Here is a 24,175-nt window from a genome sequence, read left to right as displayed (position 1 = left end):
CCAATAAACTCTATATATCTTATATGTAGTAAAATATATGTGTGTGTATATATATATATATAGAGTCTTTCTATTAGAATGTGAGGAGAGATCATGTTTTTGCCTCTCTTTGTTTTGCTAGCACTTAGCACAGTAGCCTGGCATATATTAAGCACGTAACAAATGCTTGTTGAAAGAGATCATAAAAAAGGGAAAAGGACCTATATGTGCGAAAATATTTATAGCAGCTCTTTTTGTGATGGCAAAATATTGGAAATTGAGGGGTTGCCCATCAATTGGGGAATGGCTGAACAGAATATGGTATATGAATGTAATGGAATAGTATTGTACAATAAGAAATGATGAACAGGCAGATTTCAGAAAAACCTGGAAAGACTTGTACAAACTGATGCAAAATGAAATGAACAGAACCAGGAAAACATTGTACACAGTATCAGCAACATTGTGTAATGATCAACCACAAATGACTCAGCTTGTCTCATAACCCAATGATCTAAGGCAAGTACAAAGGACTGCCGAAGGAAATTGCTATCCATATCCAGATAAAGAACTGATGGACTCTGAATGCAGATCAAAGCACATTTTTTTCATTTACTTTTTTTTCTTGTGTTTTTTTTCTTTTGATCTGTTTATTCTTTCATAACTGTGACTAATATGAAAATATTTTGACATGATACCACATGTATAAACTATAGCAAACTGCTTACCATTTTCAGCACATTGTTACTGAGCTGAAGGGAAGTCAGATGGACCTGTCCATAACTTCTGGAGAAAGCAGAGAAGGGCAAAGAAAACTACTTGGGCAGGAAAAGGATAACATTGACCTGTTCATCCAACTTTGTATCCAAACAACAGGAAAAGTAACCTAGCCTGCAAGGGTACCCAGATACTATTATACCTTGACCAAGTGTGTTACCAAATGACAGAGCAGACTTCAATTATCATAGCTCCTAATGAAGAAGCTATTTATTTTCCAAAGCAACGTTCACTTGGATTCTTTGGGCTAAAACATAAGATCCCACTCACTGGTAATCGGATCAATTAAAGATTCTTCTCATTTTCTAAAGTTGTCTTTATTTTGAAAAACAAAATACAAGTTCTCTGGAGAGGAAGATGAAAATGTTTCATACGCCAACTAGAGTTCAAATTTTTCCTGAATAAAGAAGCTAAGCCTCATGAGGATCTCATGAAGGCAAAATATTCTGATAGTCTTCAAGCACTCAGCTCTAAAAAGTATTTTTAACTTTCACCTTCATCTCATTGCTTTTTCAAAGGCAGGCACACAGGATAATTTATCCATAAACTCTAAAACTCAAAGCTTCCAAACTGAGATGAACGATTATTGGGTTTGGGTTGAGGTTTATAACCAATTCGGTCATTGATCATTTGTTCCCGGGTCTTGTGGTCACTGCTCAAGCCAATAGCTCCTTCCCCATCACTGGCTCCCACCACGTCCACCTCTTCCCTTTGTTTTTTACGAGTCTGAAAATAGAAAAAGTTTAGAAATAATGCATGAACTAACATGTTAGTGAACTGATCAGAATATTCATGATAAAGAAAGGGATGCTAAAATAATGACCATTGCAGCTGACCCTACCTGCAGTAAGATTCATATGGGAACAATATTAATTTCTTATTGTATAAACAAAAGCCTTAATTCTTTCAATGTTTTGATAAAGTCTGGTAAATATCTTTTAAAAAAACTTTGCCACCCACTTACAAAATGACTACACTGAAGTCACAAACTCTATGCTTCACTTACTACCTTTTCAGAATGAGAAGTTTAGTGAATGAGCACCTCGAATCTCCCTAACCTGATTGTGAAAATTAATGAAACTTCGAATGATAATGGCTTCTTACAAGGTGGTGATTAAAAAATGTTATATCTAAAACTTTTCATTTGTTACTTAAATCACTATAATAGTAATAATGGTTGCCAGTGTTTATATAGTACTTTAAGGTTTATAAAGCATTTTAAAAAGATGATCTCATTTTACCCTCACAACCCTGGGAGATAAGTACAATTATTATCCCCATTGTAGAGATGAGGAATCTGAGACAGACAGAGGCTAAGTGACTGGTCCAGGGTCACCCAGAAAGTCTCTGAAACCATACCTGAACTCAGGTCTTCCTGATTCCAGGTCCAGGGCTCTATCTACTGTGACACCTATCTGCCTCTGTATTTCATTATTCTGCTATTGTTTTCTCTGATCATTTAAAAATAGTAAATCCAAAATATTATATTTGATCAAATACTTTCTATGAGACATAAGTTAAAAAAAAACCAACTCCTCCTGGTTTACTAGATGTCCAATCTATACCACCAATAAATAGCACAATTAAGTTTCTGCCCAAGTAGGTTTCTGGGGTAGCTGGGTGGCACAGTGGACAGAGGACTGGGCCTGGAGTCAGAAAGACTAAACTTCATGAGTTAAAATATGGCCCCAGCTTTCTGTCAGCACTTCCCGTGGAGGGGCCACTATCTCTTCGCCAGTGCCATGCCTGCCCTCAAACCCCTCATGAAGCCTAAAATCGTCAAGAAGAGGACCAAGAAGTTCATCCAGCACCAGTCTGACAGATATGTCAAGATCAAGAGAAACTGGCGTAAACCAAGGGGCATTGACAACAGGCTGCGGAGACGATTCAAGGGCCTGATCTCGACGCCCAATATTGGCGGTGGAAGCAATAAGAAGACAAAACACAGGCTACCAAGTGGATTCAGGAAGTTTTTGGTGCACAACATCAAAAAGCTTGAAGTGCTTCTGATGTGCAACAAATCTTACTGTGCTGAGGTTGCTCACAATGTGTCCTCTAAGAATCGGAAAGTTATTGTTGAGAGAGCAGCTCAGTTCGCCATCAAGATCACCAATCCAAATGCTAGACTGAGGAGTGAAGAAAATGGGTAAAAAGCTCTGCACATTTGTAGCTGTGTTAAATAAATCCTCGAAATACTGAAGAAAAAAAAAAAGGCCCCAGATACTTACTGGCTGTGTGACCCTGGGCAAGTCACTTAACCCTGTTTGCCTCAGTTTCCTCATCTATAAAATGAGCTGGAGAAGGAAATGGCAAACCACTCCAGTATCTTTGCCAAGAGAACTCCAAATGGGGTCACTAAGAGTCAGACATGACTGACCAACAACAACAACAAAAAGTTTGTGAGGGGGAGAAGTTTGGGGAAAAAGAACTAAGAGGCAAGTTTCTGAAACCACCTTGTAATATAGACTAGAAACTGTCTTAATTGGTTTCTTGACATGTGATCTACAAATGTTAGAATGCAAATGTATTCCTTTACAGGAGAAACTCAGACTACCACAAAAAAAAGAAATTACCATGTACACTGTTTTAAGCCATGGAAGAAAATGAATATTTTAAACTATTATAGCCTACCTATAATTATGCAACCCAGAATATTGAAACATAACTAAAATTAGAAGTATATTAGATACCTTTCAGAAATTTTTAAAAAATATGCTCAGCATATTTTAGTTATAGCCTCTAAAGCAGTAACAATGATTTTCAGATTCAGCACAAGAGATTATTTTTTATTATTATTTTAAAAATGAACCAAGGTCATACATCAGAGGACTTGAGAATATGGGAATCCTAAACCATAAGTCTATTTTTCTGTGTTGTGCCACTTTGGGAAAGACCTTTTGATAAAAAATGAATATGAAATGTGTATATAAAAAAAGAGAGAAAAGAAAATTGCTAAATGGAATAGTTATTCACTGTTACCATGAGTCTTTCTGGGAGTATTCCTCTATCTCTACCACCCTTCCACATGCCCCCCAAAACTGAACTTTTGCTATACAAACACCTAATTTAATGACTAAAGTCTGACTATGGATACAACATCAGCCCTAGGGAATAGTCTGAAAAGCCTGGTACTGTGGAACACTGCTGATGTGTTCTAAATCTAGAAATGTGGCAGTGCACCTGACTTGACTTCAGTATCAAACTCTATGTTTTAAGCTAGCTGAATTTTCTTGTAATGTCTACCTGTCCTGCTTGGCTGGGTCAAATCTGCATGTTAGCTCTGCTGGTGGCACTAGTGACTCAATGTTAGTTAGCTGATTTGACAGAGTCAAAGTTCAATATGCTGTTATTTTATAAGGTTCATTACAATCAAAGCTTCCAACTGCCCCTGACGCTTATCCTCAGAAAGGAACTTGGAGGTTGACTGGAGATGGGTAGGTAGGAGGGTTGGATTCAACCAGCGATTTCATTGGTATATGAAGCTCCCAATGAAGAAACCAACAGAGGGTACAGAAGCTGAGAATACTGGCTCCCAGAAGCTCTGTTTTCCCTGGCCCCAAATCTCTCATTCTCCTCTGGGCAAAGTGCCTTTGGACTCAAAATGCCTACAAGTCCAGAAATTTTGCTCAAAGACCTCTTTCCAAAGTCTGTGATCCACTCCTGGTTCTTCAATCTGACATTTGTGGCTCTCCTTTGAACCCACAAACTGTGGTCTCTTGTCCTCCTATGGTGCCTCCACCTAAGTTCTCTGGCTTTCCTCTGTACCCATGGAGTCTGCTACTTTTCTTTATACCCAACACCCACAGTCAGACCAATAGGGCTCATAATCAAAGCCCTTAATGTAACTGAGGAGTCAAGGGTGATGACACACCAGAGGCCAGTTACTTTCCTTGTTTTTTTAAAAGTTAAAAATTATGATGTTGAAAGCAAGCTATAATTTTTAGGAGGAAAGAAAAGCCAGTTTATAAAACACTTTAATAATAGATATAATTCATATAATTTTACTATAAATATAATGTTAATATTAGATATAATTAAACTTTTTTGTTGCTCAGTCTTGTTCAGTTTTGTTGTCATTTTCAGTTATGTCTGACTTTTCCTGACCCCATTTGGGGTTTTCTTGGCAAAGATACTAGAGTTGTTTGCCATTTCCTTCTCCAGCTCATTTTAAAGATGAGGAAACTGAGGCAAAAAGGGTTAAGTGATTTGCCCAGGGTCACACAGCTAATGTCTGAGGCTTCATTTGCACTCAGGTCTTCCTGATTCCAGGCCCTGCACTCTATCCACTGTACCACCTAGCAGTCTATTAAACTTTTAAAATACATTATAAAAACCATTCATATCCACTACTGCATGCAAGATTGAAGTGGTTACAGGTTCACGATGTGTGGTTTGCCCGGCTTGCTACAAAATGTAAAAAGACTGAGTTTGATTACTGATTCAAATTTAAGCATGCATAGTTCCATATGAAAGTGCTTATTCTGATATGAAGTGACCTTCAAATCAAGGTTCTTCTAAGTAATGATGAAGACATCTATACTAAAAACTTACTCTTCGGCATTCTTCTCCCAACTGAAATAGTCTCCTAGACAGAATACTTTTGACTAAGAGAGCACATTCTAAAATACCCATACCCTAAAACAGCCAATATGTACCCACTCACCTCCAGATCCTTTCGGATACTCTCAAATTCCTCAATGTCATCTAGCTTCAGTTCCAGGCGAGTGGGTTTTCGTCGGAGCATCCTGGTAACAGTTCAACACCTACAACCCAAATCCACTTAACTGTCAAAATTTAGGGAGAAGGAAGAAGCTCCACAACAAACATACTCTGGTGATGGATGTCTCTGAAAACAAACATATGAAAGGAAAACAATGATACCATAAATGTACACACCACCTCCCAAGCCTTCAGGAAGCATTGTAATCATAGGTCTCAATGACTGACTTGACAGGTCTCTCCCTTCATGGACAGCCTTTCAAAAATAGCTGCTTGTGAAACATATAGAAATCAATCCAGTATTTCAGTCACATGCAGAGAAATTTACACATTTACATAGACAGTTAAAAATAACTTTCCTTAATTCAAAATGAATTACTATTTACAGAATGGATAGTGACAATCAGTTTAATACCCTTTGTATGAGTTTTTATGGATTTGAGATCACTGGCAATAGTAAAGTTTTCATTTCGCAATGAATCACACAGGTTGTTGACTTCCTAATTCTAATGAAAGCTCTCTTTCATTCATAACTATGCAATAATTTGGTGCAACAATAACTTACTTGGTCAAGCAACAAAAACCAGAAATAAACAATTGTGCAGATTTGTACTAAAATGTCTACAGAGGATTACAATATCACAAATCAATAATCCTAGGGCCTTATTTTTTTAGTTTCATGATCTGGATTTTAATATACTTTTTTTTTGCTTTTTATATACTTAAAAAGTTTTGCTGATTTTTTTTTTGTGTTGCCATTTCGGAATATCCTTCCCCCCCCACACCCTTGTAACAGATTCCTATTAGCAAAGTTAACCTCCCCAACTATGATGATTGATTTGACATCCTTTGGGGACATTATATAGCTCCTTCTCTTTTGTAATAAAGAATAGTTAGTATCCCAGGATAGACAGAAACTCCTCAATGAGTATGCATGGCGGCATATGATTGCCTACTGTGTTTTAGGATTCTGGGCATACCGATCACACGCTCCATACCCACTTCAATCCTGGGATCAAAATTAATGGCAAGGCATCTGAGAGATGGACAGAACACTAAGCTCAGCACATCAACTGAATATAAATACAGTAGTCTCAAACGGGGTAGGCAATTTTTGAATGGTTCCTATTCCCCATCATCTGTACATATTTATTTCCTCTAACCCCTTAACGTGGAGTGGTGGGAGGGGAAGGGGAGGATAGGACATGTGGGAGGGGGAATAGAGAAGGGTGGGGGGATGGGTAATGTGAGCGGAGAGGATGGGGAATGGGGGGAAAGGGGAGGATGCCACCCAGCCTTGAAACCTGGTCCACTCCCTGGCCCTTAGTTTCCCCATCTGTAAAACGAGAGTTGACCCATTTCCCCTTCTAAGGTCAGTGGAATCAGATTGGGGAAGGGAGAGGGACGTTGTGGTTGAGGCTGGGGCCAGCGTTTCCATGGCAACGGAGAGGCAGGCCGGACGACCAGAGCAGCCGGCAGCCGGCAGCCAGCAGTCAGAAGCCCGCCCGCCTGCCGCCTGCTCCTCCTCCCTCTCGGCTCATATCCCCTTCCCTTTCCGCCCGCCTCGCCTAGGCATTGGGTTTTCGGCTCGAAGCAGCTCTCACGTCCCAACACCCACCTCCCCCCGGCGCGGGGCGGCTCAGCTCAGCTCGGTTCAGCCCAGTCCCGGGGTGAAACCGATTTCTCGGATCCCTACCGCCACCAGCGAGCTCCACCCAGCCTTTCCCGCCACCTACCAACCTACTGTAGGCTTGACCGCAGAACTACATTTCCCGGCATGCCTCGCAGCCCCTTCCTTATCCGTCGCTACCGACTACTTCTCCCAGAATGCTCCGCGCCTCATCCTGCAAGCCGGAACAGAAGCCTCTTAGACGATAACTACAATCTCCGGCCTGCTCCGCGCCTCCCTCGGGCTTCCGGACTCTGCTTAGTTCCGGTTATGCGTTATTTCCGGTACGTTTCCAAGTTTCCGGTCCCCTGAGCGTGGAGTGAACGCTCCGGCGGTGGAGTCAGAGGCAGTGGTGGTCGGTGATTGAAATACCCACCACAACATGGCTTCTTCTCGAGCTTCGGCCACGGTGCGGCTTAGGCCTCGGTGTTTGGGGATTCTTGGGAGTTCTCTGCCTACGTGTCGGGGAGACGGAATTGGCGTCTGCCACTTCCACAGAACCCGCGCTCGGGGAGATGATGGGTGGGTTGGTGCAGAGGCAAGGCAATGAACTGGCTAGTTTCCTGAGCCTGGAGCCCCTACCCAGGGACCTGGCCTCCCCACTCACCCCGAGGGAACCAGGGCCACCGCTGGGGCTTGAAGTCGGCGGGGGTCGGAGTTGTAAGAGAGTGTGGTAATAAAAAGTTTCCCTGGGCTGGGAGGTGGCAGATCTGACGTCCCTTCCCGGCTCTACGCGGACTTGGTTAAAGCTGTTAATTCCTGGCCCCAGCTAGATCAGATGCTACCTAAGATTCTTTTAGCTTTGACATTCTGCGTTCTATCACTAGGGTTTTAGTCCTAGCTTTGTCCAGATCCCAGACAGATCACTTTACCCCAGTTCTTCATCTCTTAAGGGAAAGGTATAAGGAGGCAGAAGTTAGTTCAGGATTTAGGAAGGACTTCTTAACAAAGCTGTAGAAAAGACTTCTCTGAGAGATGGTGAGTTCATCATTGCTTGGAAGTTTTTGAGCAGAATTTGAATGACTGCTCGTAAGGGTTGTTATAGAAGGGGTTTCTTGTATCTGGAAGAAGGATGGACTAAATGATCTAGACTCTTCAACGCTACGTTTGTATAAAAAATAATAATCCCTGATCTTTTGCCTTCATAGGATTTTAGGGAAGAAAAAAATGAGATTATGCATGTGTAAAATGCATTGAAATCTATAAAGTTCTCTATAGGTTGAAGTAGTGTACTTGAAAGTTGGAAAAACATAGGGGCTGACTTAGAATTTCATTTGGTTTAACCCGAGGTAAATTCTCTCATTATGTTTCCCTTTAAATTCACTGCTTAAATTTTATTCAGTCTTTTATTGTCTAAATGGATCTAAGGGGACATTGAATTGATAGCAAGCTTAATATGTTATTGATAACATAAACGAACACTCACTGGTCCGAGAGAGAGATTGCACCTGCCCTCAGAGGTCTTACACCTTAACAAAATAAGCAGTTTCAAAATATCCTTTTGATTGGAAAATCACTCAGAGAAAGATGGAGTTCATTACTTTCATCCAACACATTTCTTATCCTGAACGTGGTCTTATGTGACCGATGCACTAAAACAGCTACTACCTTCTCTGAGTGGGGAAAGAAAGCTCTAACTGGGGCCTTGCTTATTTCTGTACAGCAAAGAATAGGATTTGGTTCTAGAATTAACAGTTGAGGCAGCTCAGAAGGTTGCTCCGATTCTACTTTAGGTTAACTCTGCTTTTTGTTTATAGGCAACCAAAACCCCTAGTAGGACTCCTGAAGACACTGCCTCCCCTGTGGTAAAGAAGCCTCATATCTATTATGGCAGTTTGGAAGAGAAGGAGAAGGAGCGTCTTGCAAGAGGGGAGTCAGGGATGTTGGGGAAAGAAGGAATTAAAGCTGGAATTGAGGCTGGAAATATTAACATAACTTCTGGTAAGACTAATTTTGAACTAGTCTTTTGTTTTGCTTATTGTGCCTGGTTTAAGTAAGGGTTTTCTAGGCTCGTCTATTTTCTTCCTTTATTTTGGGCCTTGATAGAAAATAAATTTTGCATTATCAATTATAGTCTGTCCTTGAACTTCTCCTTATGAAAATGTGGTTTATAAACTGTATCTCTAAGGCTAAGTTTTACTTTGTCTCGTACCCATATTTCTAGAGCTCATCTGACCCCATGGGACTATATTTTCTTGGGGATTAATAGTCTAATTTGCATTACATTAGTCTGTTATGTGATTGTAAATTCTACTTAATTGTAATTCCTGGAAGTTACTAAACCAGCATATATTAAGCATTTTGTGCCAGGCACAAAGTGCTACACACTAAACATGTGGGTGCAAAGAATGAAACATTTCCTACACTCAGACAACAAATCCATGTGTAAATATGTTTGTATACACACACATAAACATATATACATACTTCTACATCTCATAAATTTAAAGTGAATAAATATAAATATATACATTTAAATAAATTTAAAATGAATGAATACAAATTTATACAAAGAAGTTAAAAACAAACTTGAATAGAATGTCTTGTCTTTGTATTTACCATAGTGCCTAAAGTCATAGGCACTTAAAAGTAGAGTCATTCTTCTCATCTTGTATCTTCCCAGATGCCCTTTTTCCCTCACATTTTTTTTTGTAGGGCTATTCCTATGAATTATGAGTATTTTTATTAGAAAGTCACTCAGAGTAAGTTCATGGAATCCTACTCGGCTTTCTTAAGGAACAGGTTTAATAGGGTTCTGACATTATTGTTTTGGGCCACGGTGGTCGTGTTTATTCCTTTCTTTTGTTTTTATTTTATCGTTTCCCTATACTGCATCTGAACAATTGAGATACCACATCTCAGCCAAGACTCCTTAGTATTGGCTTTAGTTTTAGAAATGGTTTTTTACCTGATCCTGTTTGTGAATTTGTTTTTTGCTTTCTTAAATCCAGGGTGTCCCAAAACTTTTAGTGCAATTTTAAGCTATTAAAAGTTAAAACTTTTAAAATGCATTGAGAGTTTTAGGACAATCCTTTATTTTGTTGTTCGGTCATTTTGGTTGTGTCTGACTTTTTGTGATGCCATTTGGTGTTTTCTTGGGCAAAGACACTGGGGTGGTTTGCTATTTCCTTCCCCAACTCATTTTATAGTTGAGGTAACCGAGACAAACAGGGTTAAGTGACTTGCCCATGGTCACACAGCTAATAAGTATCTGAGGCTGGGTTTGAACTTGGGTCTTCCTGACTCTAGGCCCAGACTAGAGTCTGCTTAGCCACCTAGCTGCCCCAACCTATACATAGATCACTGTAGTTTGTTATAGTTGATTTCCTTTGTGATGTTGTATATTTCATTTTGTGTATTTAAAAACATTCTGATAAGGGGTCCTTAGGTTTCCCCAGACTGCCAGAGGGGTTCCATGACATCCTGTCCTAGCTTATTTAAATGAATCCAAGGAGATACTGAATTGATAGCAAGCTTAATTTGTTATTTATGATATAAATGAACACTCCGTCTGAAACCCTAAGAGAGATTGCACCTGTCAAAGTTCCTGTAGAATTGTGAATTTCATTCTCAAGGGAGTTTATCAGTCATGTATTAGTGCCCTCATATCAGCATTGCTTTAATGAACACAAGTATATAACTTGTGCCTCTTTTAAGCAAAATACCTAAATAATTAATTTGCTAAAAGTATCAAAGATTCTGGGCTCCTGAAGTCAGTCCTCTCCAGATTTCATCAGAGTTTCGTTTTGCTCTTTTGTTTAGTTGGGATTGTGTCAAGTGGATTCAGAGATGGGTAGAACCGTTACCCTTCTTTTGAAGCTGTGGAATTTTGAGCTAGGTATTGGGCATGGATAGGAAGTTACAGTTTTTTTTCCTTCCTCATATTTGGAGTATAAACTCCTGATCACCATACTTTGCTGCCTTTTCTTTGTATAGGGGAAGTCTTTGAAATTGAAGAACATATCAGTGAAAGACAAGCAGAAGTGCTGGCTGAATTTGAGCGAAGGAAGCGAGCCCGGCAAATCAATGTTTCCACGGATGACTCAGAAGTCAAAGCTTGCCTTCGAGCCCTGGGTGAACCAATCACGCTCTTTGGAGAGGGCCCTGCTGAAAGGAGAGAGAGGTGATCTTCTCCAGATGAGACTGACTTCCCAAAATATTGAAATTTTTCTCCTTTTTATAATATATTCTAGTCACAAGATTTAGACTAGTCAGTGAAGCTGAGACTTTGATCATTGGTCTTAGGCATCTTATTTCTCTACATTTTACTTACCTGTTTAAGCTAATGAGATCATTCTTAAGCCATTTTGGAGAGGACTTTTAAAAAGGCCGAATTTTCTGTTAAGAGCAGTGAAAAGAGTACTTGAATAATAAATTATTTTAAATCAATATTAGAATTTGGGATTGGTTAAGTATTTATGTTTGACTCTTTTAAAAAATATTGGAAAAAATAGACATCTGATAAATTTCTTCCTCCTCAACTATTTAAGCTATAATAAAACCTTTTCGTGTATATCTTGAGAAGAGAATGGTACCTTTTACCATCCACATGGTACTACCTTAAGCAGAATAAGCTAGTGATGCCATTGGTGGCTAAAGGAATGGGAAGAATCTGCCATGTTGCTGTATGTGTATTTGTGGTGGCGATGAACAGATCTAGGCAAATTAGATGGCTTCAGAGAGGCCTCCCTCTCTTAAGAAGATGTAGAGCTTGTGGATTCTGGGAGGATGCCACTGTAGAATTCAGAGCCTCCAGTCTCACTCGAGAGATGACTGCGGAAAAAGAATAGTGAAGTAGGAATAGACTGCATACTTTTCATTTTTTTAAAAAATTTGAGATTTTGGGTGGGGAGAGGATATTGCAATTTTGATTTGGTTTTAGTGCTCTTTTCTTTTATGAGGGGCAGTGCGGTTTAACGGGGAGCCTTGAAGTTAGGAAAACCTGGGTTTGTGCCTTACTTGTGCGTCCATGAACAAGTTCTCATATCTCTCAGTACCCTAGAGAACTTTCTAAAACTCAGTTATGAAAGAATTGCTAGATCAAATGCAGTACTAATTTAAAGCACTTAGCACTGTGCCTGGCACATAGTAAGCACTTAAATGCTTTTGGACTTACTGAGACTAATCTGTATCAGTGAAGGACTTTTTCACAGTTGGAGTTCCCCAAACTGATAAAATCACAATTCTGGACCCAAAAACATGAATTCGTTTTCTTTTATACACTATTTTTAAAAAAATCTCATACCAACTAAGTTTAAACCTTTACTTGCTTTTTACAGATTGAGAAATATTCTCTCTGTGGTTGGCACAGATGCCTTAAAAAAGACTAAAAAGGATGATGAAAAATCCAAAAAGTCCAAAGAAGAGGTAAGATGTACGTACCTGTTACCCTGCGAGACAGGAAAGGAATTTCTCTCTCCCTGTCTTTTTCTTTTTGTTCCATCAGGATTAGTCTGCCCACTCTAGGGAAAGTGTGCTTTTGAATATGTCTGTATTTTTAGTTTGTCATTGAGAAAAACACATGAAATGTCGCCATTGCCAACCTTTTGGCTTTGAGTGGTAGTGAGATAGGACTGACATTTCTACTTCTGTTCTTAACATATTCCTCAGTATCAGCAAACCTGGTACCACGAAGGATCCAATAACCTGAAGACTGCTAGGCTGTGGATTGCTAATTATTCACTACCCAGGTGAGGAGAGGCCCTGGAATAAGGGGTAAGACCTGTCTTTTGTCGTTACCTCCCAAAGTGTAAGAATCAGCCTTAGAAGCAAATATTTAAATGACACTGCAAGGCAGAAACAAATCTTACTTTACATGCTGCCAGTTACAGTGTCATTCTTAGATGGTCATATAAAACCTGTTTTATGACAGTGGCGATGATGGTATTCTTGTGTTACAGGGCAATGAAGCGCTTGGAAGAAGCCCGACTCCATAAAGAGATTCCAGAAACATCTAGGACATCTCAGAAACAGGAACTGCACAAATCTCTCCGGGTAAGAGGAATTCTTCAAGCTATTGTCTTGAAGGTGTTTCCGGTGTAACTTACCTCCTGCCCTAATCTTTTGTTAGGGAGGAAAAGTATAGGGGCGAGTAGTTCCCATTCTCAGTTTGCTACTTCCTAAGGAAGGGCCTGAGTTTTCAGGGCCCCATGCTGTGCTCCGCTTAGCAGAGGCCTGCTCTTGTTTGTCTCACCGATCCCACCCTCCCTGGCCTGCAACTGTGCTACCATGGGATGCCCCCAGTTGTGTTTAATACTTCCAGCCTTCGTAATGTTGACTAGGAGCACAGGCCTGTAGAAATCAGCACATTGAACCCCAAGAGGTGTCTCAGCTCCTTCTCAGCATGGGCACAATATCAGTATAGTTATCTGATACATTATTATTATACGAAAAGAAAAAGCCTTAATGAGTCAAAAGTTGGGTTGAGGATGAGGTCAGCAATTTAAATTGGGGTTTGATTAGTAAGCCATTTATTTTCCTTTCAGTCTTTAAATAACTTCTGCAGCCAGATTGGAGATGATCGACCCATTTCCTATTGTCATTTCAGTCCCAATTCCAAACTACTGGCCACAGCTTGTTGGTAAGCTTAATTTCATAGGGATGTTTTTATTTAGGGTGGGGACTTCATTAAGGAGTAATATCGGTGATACTACAGGGGAAGGGAACCTGCAGCTTTGAGGGCACATGTGGCTTTCTAGGTCCTTAGGTGTGACCTTTTGACTGAGTCCAAGTTTTACAGAACAAATCCTTTTATTAAGGGGATTTGTTCTGTGAAGTTTGGATTCAGTCAAAGGGCCACACTTGTGGACCTAGAGGGTCACGTGCTGTCTTAGGGAGGGGGAGAAAATTTAACCCTGAGGCCGCAGGTTCCCTACCTCTGACTTAGATGTACTCTTCTCACATTAATTTTCCTTATCTACTCTTGGTTACCTCCAAGTTTTGATGCTCTGGATCCATATGATAGTGCAGGTTTTGATTTTGCTTTAACTCTCAGATTAGGTCACATTTGGAAGGGATAGGCCCCAAGCACATGTGATCTAGGCTGTGAGGCAATTATGACAAATGGGAGAAACCATGAGAAAGAAACAAAACAAAAAAGAAAATGGTCTGCTTCATTCTGCATTCCAACTCCACAGTTCTTTCTCTGGATGTGGATGGCATTTTCCATCATGAGTCCTTTGGAATTGTTTTAGGTCCTTGTATTGCTGAGAAGGGCTAAGTCTGTCAAAGTCAGGATGACCCTTTCTTTCAGCTGCACGTGTGTGCATGATATCTGCTAGCTAGATGGGGAAGGGGATGAGGATGGGGGTGGTTAGGAAGAAACTGTCCTTGCCTAATGTTATCAAGATACCTCTTCCTTCCTAGAGCAGCCTTGGCTGAGATGCTTTCCTTTCTGTTTGATAGGAGCGGACTGTGCAAACTCTGGTCTGTCCCTGATTGCAGCCTCTTGCACACTCTAAGAGGTAGGTTGGAGTTTCTTTTTTAGAACATGTTCTGTTTTCAAGACCAAGTTTACCTTCTATGTTCATCAATGAGACACTGCCTTGAGTATCCTGCATTTGTGTCCCACCTACTTTATAGACCTTTTTTGCTGCTTTTGTAGCTCAGTATCTTCAGTTACATTGAATTCCAACAGGTATTTACTAAGAACTGATTATGTGCAAGGCACTGTGCACCCTGGGGACATAAAGACAAAAACAAACCCCCAAATGGTCCATTCTCTCCAGGAAATTACATTTTATCCAGAGTAGGATATGTACCCAGTTAAGTAAATACTGCTACCTTGAGGAGAGAGAAAGCACCAACAGTTGGGGAATCAAAAATAGCTTTTCCTAGGAGCTGATCCTTAAAAGAACCTAGAGATTTAAAAGAATGTGGGTACATTGCAGGCAAAGGGGACAGCCAGTGCAAAAACACATAAGCAGAAGATAGACCGTCCAATTTGGGGGGACAGCAGGTAGGTCAGTTTGTCTGAAACGCAGAATGGGGGCTGGGGAGTGAAATAAGCCTGAAAAATGGAAAAGCAGACTGGAGAGCCAGGTGGTGAAGGGCTTTTAAATACTCTTCAGACTGTGGCAGCAGAGGGGTCAGAGGTGACTCCACAATGGAAATAGGAAGGTGTGGAGGGCTAAAGGAAGGGAATCAGTTCTCTTTGGGACATGTTGAGTTTGAGAAACCTCTGGAAAATAAACGCAAGTAGAGATTTCCAGCAGGCAGTTGCTGAAGGAGTAGAGTTGGAAAGAGATTGAGGCTTGATATGTAAACTGGAAGCTGTCTGCAAAGAGATGGAAATTGAACCCATGGGAGTAGACGGGATCCCCAGTGGGGAATGGAGAGAGGGAAGAGGGCCCAGGACAAAGCCTTGCATGGAGTAGATGTTCAGTAAATACTTTTTTAGTTTGATTTTTCTGTGATTTCATAGAAGGAGGAAGTGCTTTTTTACATGTCATTTCGTTCCTCTTGTTGGTCCTCCCGTTCAAGTCTCTTGAATTCCACTGTTGACAGACACTAAAGCTTTTATAAACTTTAAATTTTTGTTAAGTCACGTTTTTGCTGTCAAATTTTCCATTTTTGTGTATATCTGCCTCTATCTTTATTATTATGTGCTTTCAGACATTGTGTGGAAACCCTCTCTGTTAAGTATGTTTCCATCACTGTGGCATCGGAGTACCCTAGAAGAAAAGATGCTAGCTATAATATTTATCTTTTAGGCCACAACACCAATGTAGGAGCAATTGTTTTTCACCCCAAATCCACTGTTTCCTTGGACAAGAAAGATGTCAACCTAGCCTCTTGTGCCGCTGATGGGTCTGTGAAACTGTGGAGTCTAGAGAGGTGAGATTTGTCTGCCATCATTCAATCCCTCCCAGCTCTAAATCCTGTAAAATAGGAAATCAATTTTGAGGGGGAATTCCCTACACAGAAAGGGATCAGCGCATGCACCTGTCTCCTACTTCTCTCCCTTAAGACTTGCTCTAGGATAGTGAATGTTATAATCTGTGTCTATTTCCTTCTCCATTCTCAGTATAGCAGACTACAGACTACTAATGTCTTAGCCTAACAGTAACAACTATCCATAAGTGCACTGGTTTTTCTTGGTAGATAGTGGGTTTCCTCTAATTAGAAGGCTTCAGGCAGAGCCTTGATAACCACTTGTTGGGTATGCTGTAGCCAGACTTCTTTTACTGGAATGGTTCTGACTAGACTGTCAGGCAGGGGCAGAGCCAGAGCCTGGATATTTCATATCCTCTCCTATTTCATATTGGACCCTAGTCCAGACACAGAGACTTTCACCCCCCTTCCTTTGCCTTGGAGGAGGTAATCTCCTTAACGTTGGAGCGAATCCTGACTTGGCTATTGTTTGAGCACCTCAAATGGACCTCACCACTTTTGTTGTCAGCCTAGCCCCAGGACTTCACTGACTCAGAATAAAAGACCAGAGTGCACTTCCCCCTTCCCCCCACTTCCCTTTCTTTTCCACCAATCTTTCCACCTCTTTTTTAGGGATATCTCTGCTCTTGCGAAGTGCATAACAATCTGGTGCCCTGCAGCTCCCTGGGGTAGCCTTTGTTCCTTCCTGGATCCCCATCCCACTTAACCCTACACTTCCATTGTGCCCTTTGGAAGGAACCCTTGTTCCCTTGTTAATCAACTGTCCTTCATATTAGATCTGTCCCTTCCTCTCAGAAATTACTTTGTATATATTTTGCATTTGACAGTGTACATGTTTTCCTTGAATAGAATGTTAGCCTCTTGAGGGAGGGAACTGCTTAGTTTTGTCTTTGTATCCCTAGTGCCTGGTATGTTGCTTGGCACATAGAAGTCACTTACTAAATTCTTACTGAATTGAATTCCTTTTTGTTGCATAAGTACTTATGATTGATTAGAGTAGGTAGGGGTTTTCAGCAGAAGATCTGGTATTTGATCCCACAGGTATTCCAAAAAGAGCGGTCACTAGGGTGTGAAAGAGAAGTAGAGGATTCTTTCTCTTGACCCACTCTTTATCACCATTGAGGAGAGCATGCCCAGCTTTCTCACTAAGCTCTGATCATCTGGTTTGCCCTAGAAAACACAACAGCCTGATAGCTCTTGTAGTTTTCTGAGGGAGATCCAAACCATCCCCCAACCAGGGGCATCAGGTTAGCTGTCCAGTGTGGTCAGTGGGCCCACTAATGATTTCTCTGGCGAGGCATTAGTTCTTAGTGATAGCCACTGAGGAGATAAGAAAGGGCTTTTGTCAGGCTGTATTGCCAAGGTAGCAAAGCCTTCTTGGAGCCAGCATCCTTTGGTGAGAATAAACTTTCCAAGTATTAGTGCTAACAAAATGGCCTTTTTGTTGTCTTTGTAACTGGTATACTGTTGCTCAAAGCTGTGCTGGTGCTGCCTGGTAGACATCTGAATACAATTGCTTGGTTTCCTGCCTGCAGGAAACATGTTTGGGGCTACTTTAAAGAGTTAATTGGCATTTCCACTCTTTGCCAGATTGAATTTTACCCACTGGCCCAGGGAGCTTCAATTGGCTTTGGTGATACTACAGCAAATTTACTCCTCTGGAGGGTTGATTAATCTTACGCGTACACATTGACAGAGTTTCCTTTTTTAATTGCTCTCTTTAGAGTATATGTTTATTCCCTTTAACTAGAACTTCAGATCTCCTATCTATCGTTGCCTGGTAGCTGAGTTTAATAGCAACCAAAATGATACTAAACCTGTACGTGCTTTGGGTTTAATTGTTCTTTGTGGACTTGGAAAAGATTCCCATTCATAATTTGTTTTCAGCGAATATGGTTGAATCATAGCTCTTCCCTTCACCTCCAGTATATATATATATATATATAAAATTTCCCTGTGTCCCAGCACTGCTGGTGAGTCACATTAGCTGAGGTATGCCTGCCCCTGGTACTCAGAAGCATAAGTGAAAAGAATTAATATCAGGCTGAAGTATCTCTGATTCTTTTCTGGTCTTAGGGTAGCATAAAGACAAGGCAGTGGGAACATCCTAGGATATGTTTTTTTGTTGTTGTTTTTTTTTTTTTTGGCTGATTAAAAGTATGAGTTGACATAGAGTTAGATATGAATCAATTAACAAACATTTATTAATGGTAGGATTCCTAGGCCATAATGTGTGCCAGGCAGCGTGCTTAGTAATAAATGTCAAATGTTGTTGGATTGTAAATAAACGGGTTTTTATAATAATGATTATCTTTTTGCATTTTTTACCTCTGGAAAAGTTGTACCTAAAATGGTTGTGGTCTGAATTTTAGGGCCAAATGCAATTCAGTAAACATATTTTAAACATCTCCTATAAGCAAAATGCTAAGGATACAAAGACAAAACAATACCTGCCCTCAAAATTTGGAATGTTCAGTTTGAAACTGCCAAATTTTACAAGTCCCACAGAGACCACCTCTTTAAGGATACATGTTTTTCCTGAGTAGGCTGTTCTAATGAGCTCTTCAGTCAGATTTTTCCATGTGCCTGCTCTCTTTCCTTCAAACAGTTAAGAAAATACATGCATTCATCAATGTTCTTGCTGACTCTTGTATACTTTCGCCCCTTCAGCAAACACTCAACCACTAAGTTTTGCAAAGAAATCCCTGAGCCTTTGTGGGTTTCTTGAATCTTTGCTGTTTAGTCGCAGGTCACTCGAATTTAGACACAAGTAGTCTGCTATGATGGAACGAGCACTACACTGAGAGTCAGGAGACAAATTCCAGTCCCAATTCTATCAACCATGCACTTTGTGATCTTGGGATCTCAAGTCACTTCCCCTCTCTGGGCTTCAGTTTCATGTGTATAATGAAGCCAGTGAGCTAGATAATCTCCAAGTTCCCTCCCAGCCCTAACATTTAAAGATGCTCTGATTAGCCACCCAGTGCTTATGTGTTTGTCTTGGGCAGAGTTCAACTTGGTCACTATGAGGACGGTGCTTTTGACACAAAGTAGATATTCAGTAAATGTTGAATCAATAACTTTGTTGTACCCTTCTGATTTGCTTGGATTCCTTTTAGTGATGAGCCTGTGGCAGATATCGAAGGCCATTCAGTACGTGTAGCAAGGGTGATGTGGCATCCCTCGGGACGTTTTCTGGGCACCACCTGGTAAGGCATTTTGGTCTCATTCTCAGATAGACTTAGGGCAGTTACCCATTTCATATACCTGTCTGTTCCATCAAAGTTTAAAGAAGGGCTTCTTAACCTTTTTGGAGAGGTCATGAATCTCTTTGACAATCTGGTGAAACCTATGAACCCCATATCAAAATACTGTTATAAAATACATATGGTTACAAAAAAAGCCAATTATATTGAAATACAGTTGTTAAAATATTTTAAAACAAGCCCATGGGCCATAGGTTAAGAACCCTTGCTTTAGAAAAATCCTCTTCAACAGGATTTTCTCAGGGTGGGGTAGGACAAGGACAGATACGCAGAATAATTAGGAGGGTCAAGAATCTAGTTACCTACATTTGATTTGCAAACTCCTGGTAACTTTTCTTGAGAAATTTTTAAGGTGAGAATGTTAACTACTGATTTTTTTGAAGACCACCATTTCTTGGTCTTTTTGTCTATCACTTTCTCTCTCCTTGTCTTCCTTGGCCAACATGTTCGGGACCCTAATCTTTAATAACCTTTTCAAGTTTTCCCACTTAATTTCAGTAGCAGTGGTAGAATTATGACAGAGATAGTGGGCAAACAATTGGAGTTGTGCAAGGCAGATACAGTTTTGTGGTTGTTGAAGCCCTGTTACTGATACAGAAAGGCTTCTTTATATCTCTGCATTTACATGAACTATTTTAGAAGCACAACTTCAGCTACAGTTCCAGTATTAACCTTTTCATGGGGCCTTATAAAGTAGGTCCTTAATAAATACTAGTACCTTCTCCCTTGGATTTTTAGCTATGACCGTTCATGGCGCCTGTGGGACTTGGAGGCCCAGGAGGAGATTCTGCACCAGGAGGGCCACAGCATGGGCGTATATGACATCGCCTTCCACCAGGATGGTTCTTTAGCTGGCACTGGGTAGGATTCCTAGGCTGTAAGCATGACCCTTCTAAACTGCTGGTGGCAACTAAAGAGGGCGTCTTCCGTATTCCCTTTGTTTCATACATAGCTAAATTTGAACTGTTCTAGGCAGATAGTGGTCTATCCTTTTCTTAATCGTCCTCAGGGGAATTGATTTTTTTTTAACTCAATTTTATTTTGTTTTTAGTTCTAAATTTTCTCCCTCCTACCTCCCCCTCCCCTTCCCATCATTAGTTCATTTACCTCCCATACCTAATAGGACTTCTTCCTACTTTTAATCCCTTTTGCTTTTGCCAGAATTTAAGCCTGTTGTTATTTGGACCTATTCTTAGTGGAAAAAAATGACCAGCATCTTTCAATTTTGCCTTTTATCATTAGGACCTTAAGCCAGTCATAGGTTAATTTTGTTCCAGGAACTGACGTAATTGAACTGTTCGTTGTGAGCCTGTTTTTCTTGCTAGGGGACTGGATGCATTTGGTCGTGTATGGGACCTGCGCACAGGACGATGCATCATGTTCCTAGAGGGCCACCTGAAGGAGATTTATGGGATCAACTTCTCCCCAAATGGGTACACCAAGCTCACTGAGCTTTGAGGGTGAAATGGATTATTGGTCAAAATTCAGATGACCAGAAACAATGCAGTTTTGGGTTCCAACGTGGGTTCTCTCTTTCTGTACCGCAGTTACCACATTGCAACTGGCAGTGGCGACAACACATGCAAAGTGTGGGACCTTAGGCAGCGGCGCTGTGTCTACACCATCCCTGCCCACCAGAACTTGGTGACTGGAGTCAAGTTTGAGCGTAAGCCCTTCTCTTTGGATCCAGCTATCCAAAAGGCAGCACAGAGACATTAACAGCTCTTTCCTTAACCTTTGGAAGTTATTCTGCTGGCCAGGCTTCATTCATCTTAGCCTAAAAGAGGGGATGAAATATGCAGAGGAAGCAAATCACAAGTTTCGCTCGCTCAGTTTATAACCCTTCCTTCCCTCAGTTTAGGTGGAATCGTGGCAGAGAATGCTTTTGGTTCCTAGTTTAGAAAGAAAGCCCTCATTTGAACTGCTATCCCTACATTGAACATCCTAATTTTTCTTTTTTGAATGAGACAGCCTAACAATAAAGGCCTAGAGGGTATCATTCCCATAGCTCTGTCTCAGAGTTACCCTATTCCTCCCATGCATCCTGAGATTTCTGAAGCTGACATGTGGACCAACCTCCTGAGCTTTATTATTATTTGTAAATATGGAAGAATCTATTCTGGGTAGATTGTCCAGCTTTAGTTTGGTACTTTTACCTTGTTTTGTCCTTTAGTCGTCTTAAGCAACAACTCTTCCCTTTTCTCTCTATAGCTATCCATGGGAACTTCTTGCTCACTGGTGCCTATGACAATACAGCCAAGATCTGGACGCACCCTGGTTGGTCCCCACTGAAGACCCTGGCTGGACACGAGGGAAAAGTGATGGGCCTGGACATTTCCTCTGATGGTCAGCTCATAGCCACCTGTTCCTATGACAGGACCTTCAAACTCTGGATGGCTGAATAGACCAGGTCCATGGACATGAGTCTGTAACTCAAATGTCTGGTCCCAAGCGCTCCCTTTCCTGCCAGTTTGGTCAGAAGAAGGGGATCAATGTGGAGCGTAACAAGTTCGACTTTGCCACTCACTGTGTGTAGTAGGGGTAGGTTTGCCCCAAGGCAGCCAGTCCCCAAGTGGTCCTGCGCTATTCCACCCCAACTTTCAGGGGCTCTGCAATGGACTGTGTCAGTGTTTCCATTTTCTTTTTTACTTCTGCCTTATTGAATTCTTCCCTTACTGTCATCTTCTGTTTGTGTGCCCTGTCCCTTTCTCCCCCGGATTATGGTACCTTTCTTCCCTTAATAGAAGCTCCATCATGGCCCCCCAAGCCTGTCCTTCCAGGTCATGGTCATGTGCTGTAGTTGGAAGTGACCCCCAAGAGCAAGGGGCCAGACTTCAGCTTGGAAGCTAAGTGTAGCCGTGTACCTGGGTGTGTACTGCTTCACACTTCTGTAGTATCATCAGAGGATCTGGCCTTCTCCTGAGAGTTAAAGGATGAACCAGAATACAGACAACTTACCAGGGACTCTGAGGCCAAGGAAAGTCATCCCTTTCTTGTTGAATTAACGTGGAATCCTGAAGCAAGTTACAATGGAAAATTTACCTGGGAATTCTCTCTAATGTGCTCGTTCCCATTTGTCTCCAGTGCTGGGCATTCCTTTTGAGTGTTCCCCCCAAGCAGGGGGTTGTGTCAGGAATGAAAAGTAATAAAAAGATAACCAGTGAGGCTTCCATATTTTGTGTCCTGTGCTTTCTCTTGGTCACCAAAAAGGTTCGACTGATTCTTGGACATAATACTCAGGAACACTCAAGGTAGAGAGAACTCTCCCTTAACCTTTTCTTTATATCTCATTTCAAGTACTATTAGAAAGCCTCACTTGATATATTCATACTCTCACCAGGGGCCTACTGAAAAACTGCTTTTTTGATCTGATTGTAACAACCCTGCCTGAGAGGTACTTTATACGATTTCTGCCCCTGTTACAAGTGAGGTGGAATGAAAGAAACAGGTGGAGTGTTTCTGGTGTGTTGTCAGTAGGGGGCCCTTCTCCTTTGGTTTTCTTATCCAGGTCGTTAACTTTCAGTGCCTTCTTACTCTTGTGCCCCAGCCCAACCACCAACACGAAACTGCCTCATAACAACCAGGAATTGGAGAGGGACAAGAATCTTTTCTGTAGAAGTATTGGAAGGATCATACCTCATACTTTCCCTCCTGGGCTCAAAGCCCTTTTTTTTTCACTCATTTTACTCCAGAAAGAATCTGGTTTTTTGTGGCCTGCAGACTGAGAAGGTAATTCCTAAGTAATATGTTCATTAGCCAAATTATCACTTTAGCACAGTACCTGGCACACAGCAAACACTTAAAAGACTGTCTTTTGAAACAATTTACCTTTCAATGAAGTTCTGAAAAAGTGTTTTCTGCTGCCAGTCCCCAGTGAGCATTGGGAGGCTCCTTAATGGATTTTCTAGGCTTTGCCATTTGCAAATAATTTACATATGCCAACCCTCAGGCAGTTCAAATGAAAATTTTGCTTTTTTGACCTTTCTTCTAGTAAAGCAACCTAGCCAGTTGTGTATTCGTGGGAGAGAAAGGTTTTATTGGAGAGCCAGCATTATAAGGCACACGGGTCGGTATTTTGTGTTGTAATAGAAAAGGCATAGGAGATTTTGCCTAGGTGGTCTGCCACTAGCTAGCTGTGCAACGGGCTGAATCACATCATTTTTTTGACCGTGCCTGTTCCTTGGCCAAACAATGATCAAAGAAGGCTGCCTGCCTGCCTGCCTCACAGGGTTGTGAGGAACAGATGAGAGATAACAGGAAAATTAATGTCCCGGAGGATACAGACTTAGATATAAAGAGATACAAATTCAATATTTCCTTCCTATAAACAAATAAAACCCTATACTTTTCCACTGTTGTGTTGGTGTTTCAACCACCAAGGGTTTAGATTCTATTTTGACTGAAAAAGAGCTCTGGTTGACGTAAATAGTGAGAGGCTGTGATGCAGAGGAAAGATTTCCTTTCAGGGAGCCCCTGGGGTGTACTATCTCCAGGCCTCTTGTTGCTTTAAGCCATTCTCCTGAGCTGCTGGAGCCTGGTGAGCTCACCACTGAGTGTACCTTGGCTGCAGACTAAAAGGGTAAAGATGTGTAAAGAAATGAAGCCAACTGGGAGCTTGTTGACTGTAGATTCTCTCCAGTGGCACAGGCTTGGAGTGACATAGGCTACCTTGACAAGATAAACAAGAAGTTACCCAACTTCATGAAGGAAAAAAATATTTTTTTCCTCCATTCAACCAAGAGGAAGCCAGAAATTTGCCCTAAAAGTCCAGTGTGCCCGATTTTCCTGTTGAGGTCACAGGTGTGAGTCAAGGCAATGTATTATAGTGGAGAAGGATGGGTTTGGAGTCAGAGCAACTGGCTTTGAATACTGA

The 24,175-nt window shown here is 41.1% G+C and overlaps 3 protein-coding genes across 5 annotated transcripts; 2 read left to right on the top strand and 1 right to left on the bottom strand.

The window, feature by feature from the left end:
• Positions 1-1,054: 1,054 nt before the first annotated feature.
• CDC26 (cell division cycle 26) lies at positions 1,055-7,355 on the bottom strand. Of its 3 annotated transcripts, none has more exons than XM_036751268.1 (3): positions 7,212-7,355; positions 5,420-5,602; positions 1,055-1,482 (listed from the first exon to the last, which is right to left on the bottom strand). In XM_036751268.1, the coding sequence occupies exons 2-3, from the start codon at positions 5,498-5,500 to the stop codon at positions 1,306-1,308; spliced, it is 258 nt and encodes an 85-aa protein (XP_036607163.1). In that variant the 5' UTR covers positions 5,501-5,602; positions 7,212-7,355; the 3' UTR covers positions 1,055-1,305. The 3 variants fall into 3 exon arrangements, with proteins under 3 accessions (XP_036607163.1, XP_036607162.1, XP_036607164.1); XM_036751267.1 differs by lacking the exon at positions 7,212-7,355 and adding an exon at positions 7,094-7,196; XM_036751269.1 differs by lacking the exon at positions 7,212-7,355 and adding an exon at positions 7,094-7,196 and having other exon boundaries at positions 5,420-5,519.
• Positions 2,499-2,906, top strand: LOC118841201 (60S ribosomal protein L32-like). The gene has a single exon (XM_036748591.1). It carries the CDS (start codon positions 2,499-2,501, stop codon positions 2,904-2,906), a length of 408 nt encoding a protein of 135 aa, XP_036604486.1.
• A 75-nt stretch (positions 7,356-7,430) lies between the features above and the next one.
• Positions 7,431-22,474, top strand: PRPF4 (pre-mRNA processing factor 4). Its single transcript, XM_036753089.1, has 14 exons — positions 7,431-7,553; positions 8,902-9,085; positions 11,081-11,267; positions 12,424-12,511; positions 12,755-12,834; positions 13,045-13,138; positions 13,630-13,724; positions 14,549-14,607; positions 15,856-15,979; positions 19,156-19,245; positions 20,041-20,163; positions 20,628-20,735; positions 20,850-20,968; positions 21,514-22,474. Exons 1-14 carry the CDS (start codon positions 7,527-7,529, stop codon positions 21,705-21,707), a joined length of 1,572 nt encoding a protein of 523 aa, XP_036608984.1. The 5' UTR covers positions 7,431-7,526; the 3' UTR covers positions 21,708-22,474.
• Positions 22,475-24,175: the final 1,701 nt, after the last annotated feature.

Source organism: Trichosurus vulpecula, chromosome 3 (genome assembly GCF_011100635.1).
Source record: "Trichosurus vulpecula isolate mTriVul1 chromosome 3, mTriVul1.pri, whole genome shotgun sequence".
NCBI classification, from domain to species: domain Eukaryota; kingdom Metazoa; phylum Chordata; class Mammalia; order Diprotodontia; family Phalangeridae; genus Trichosurus; species Trichosurus vulpecula.
The sequence above is the reverse complement of the archived record's forward strand: the minus strand, read 5'-3'. Positions and strand labels throughout refer to the sequence as shown.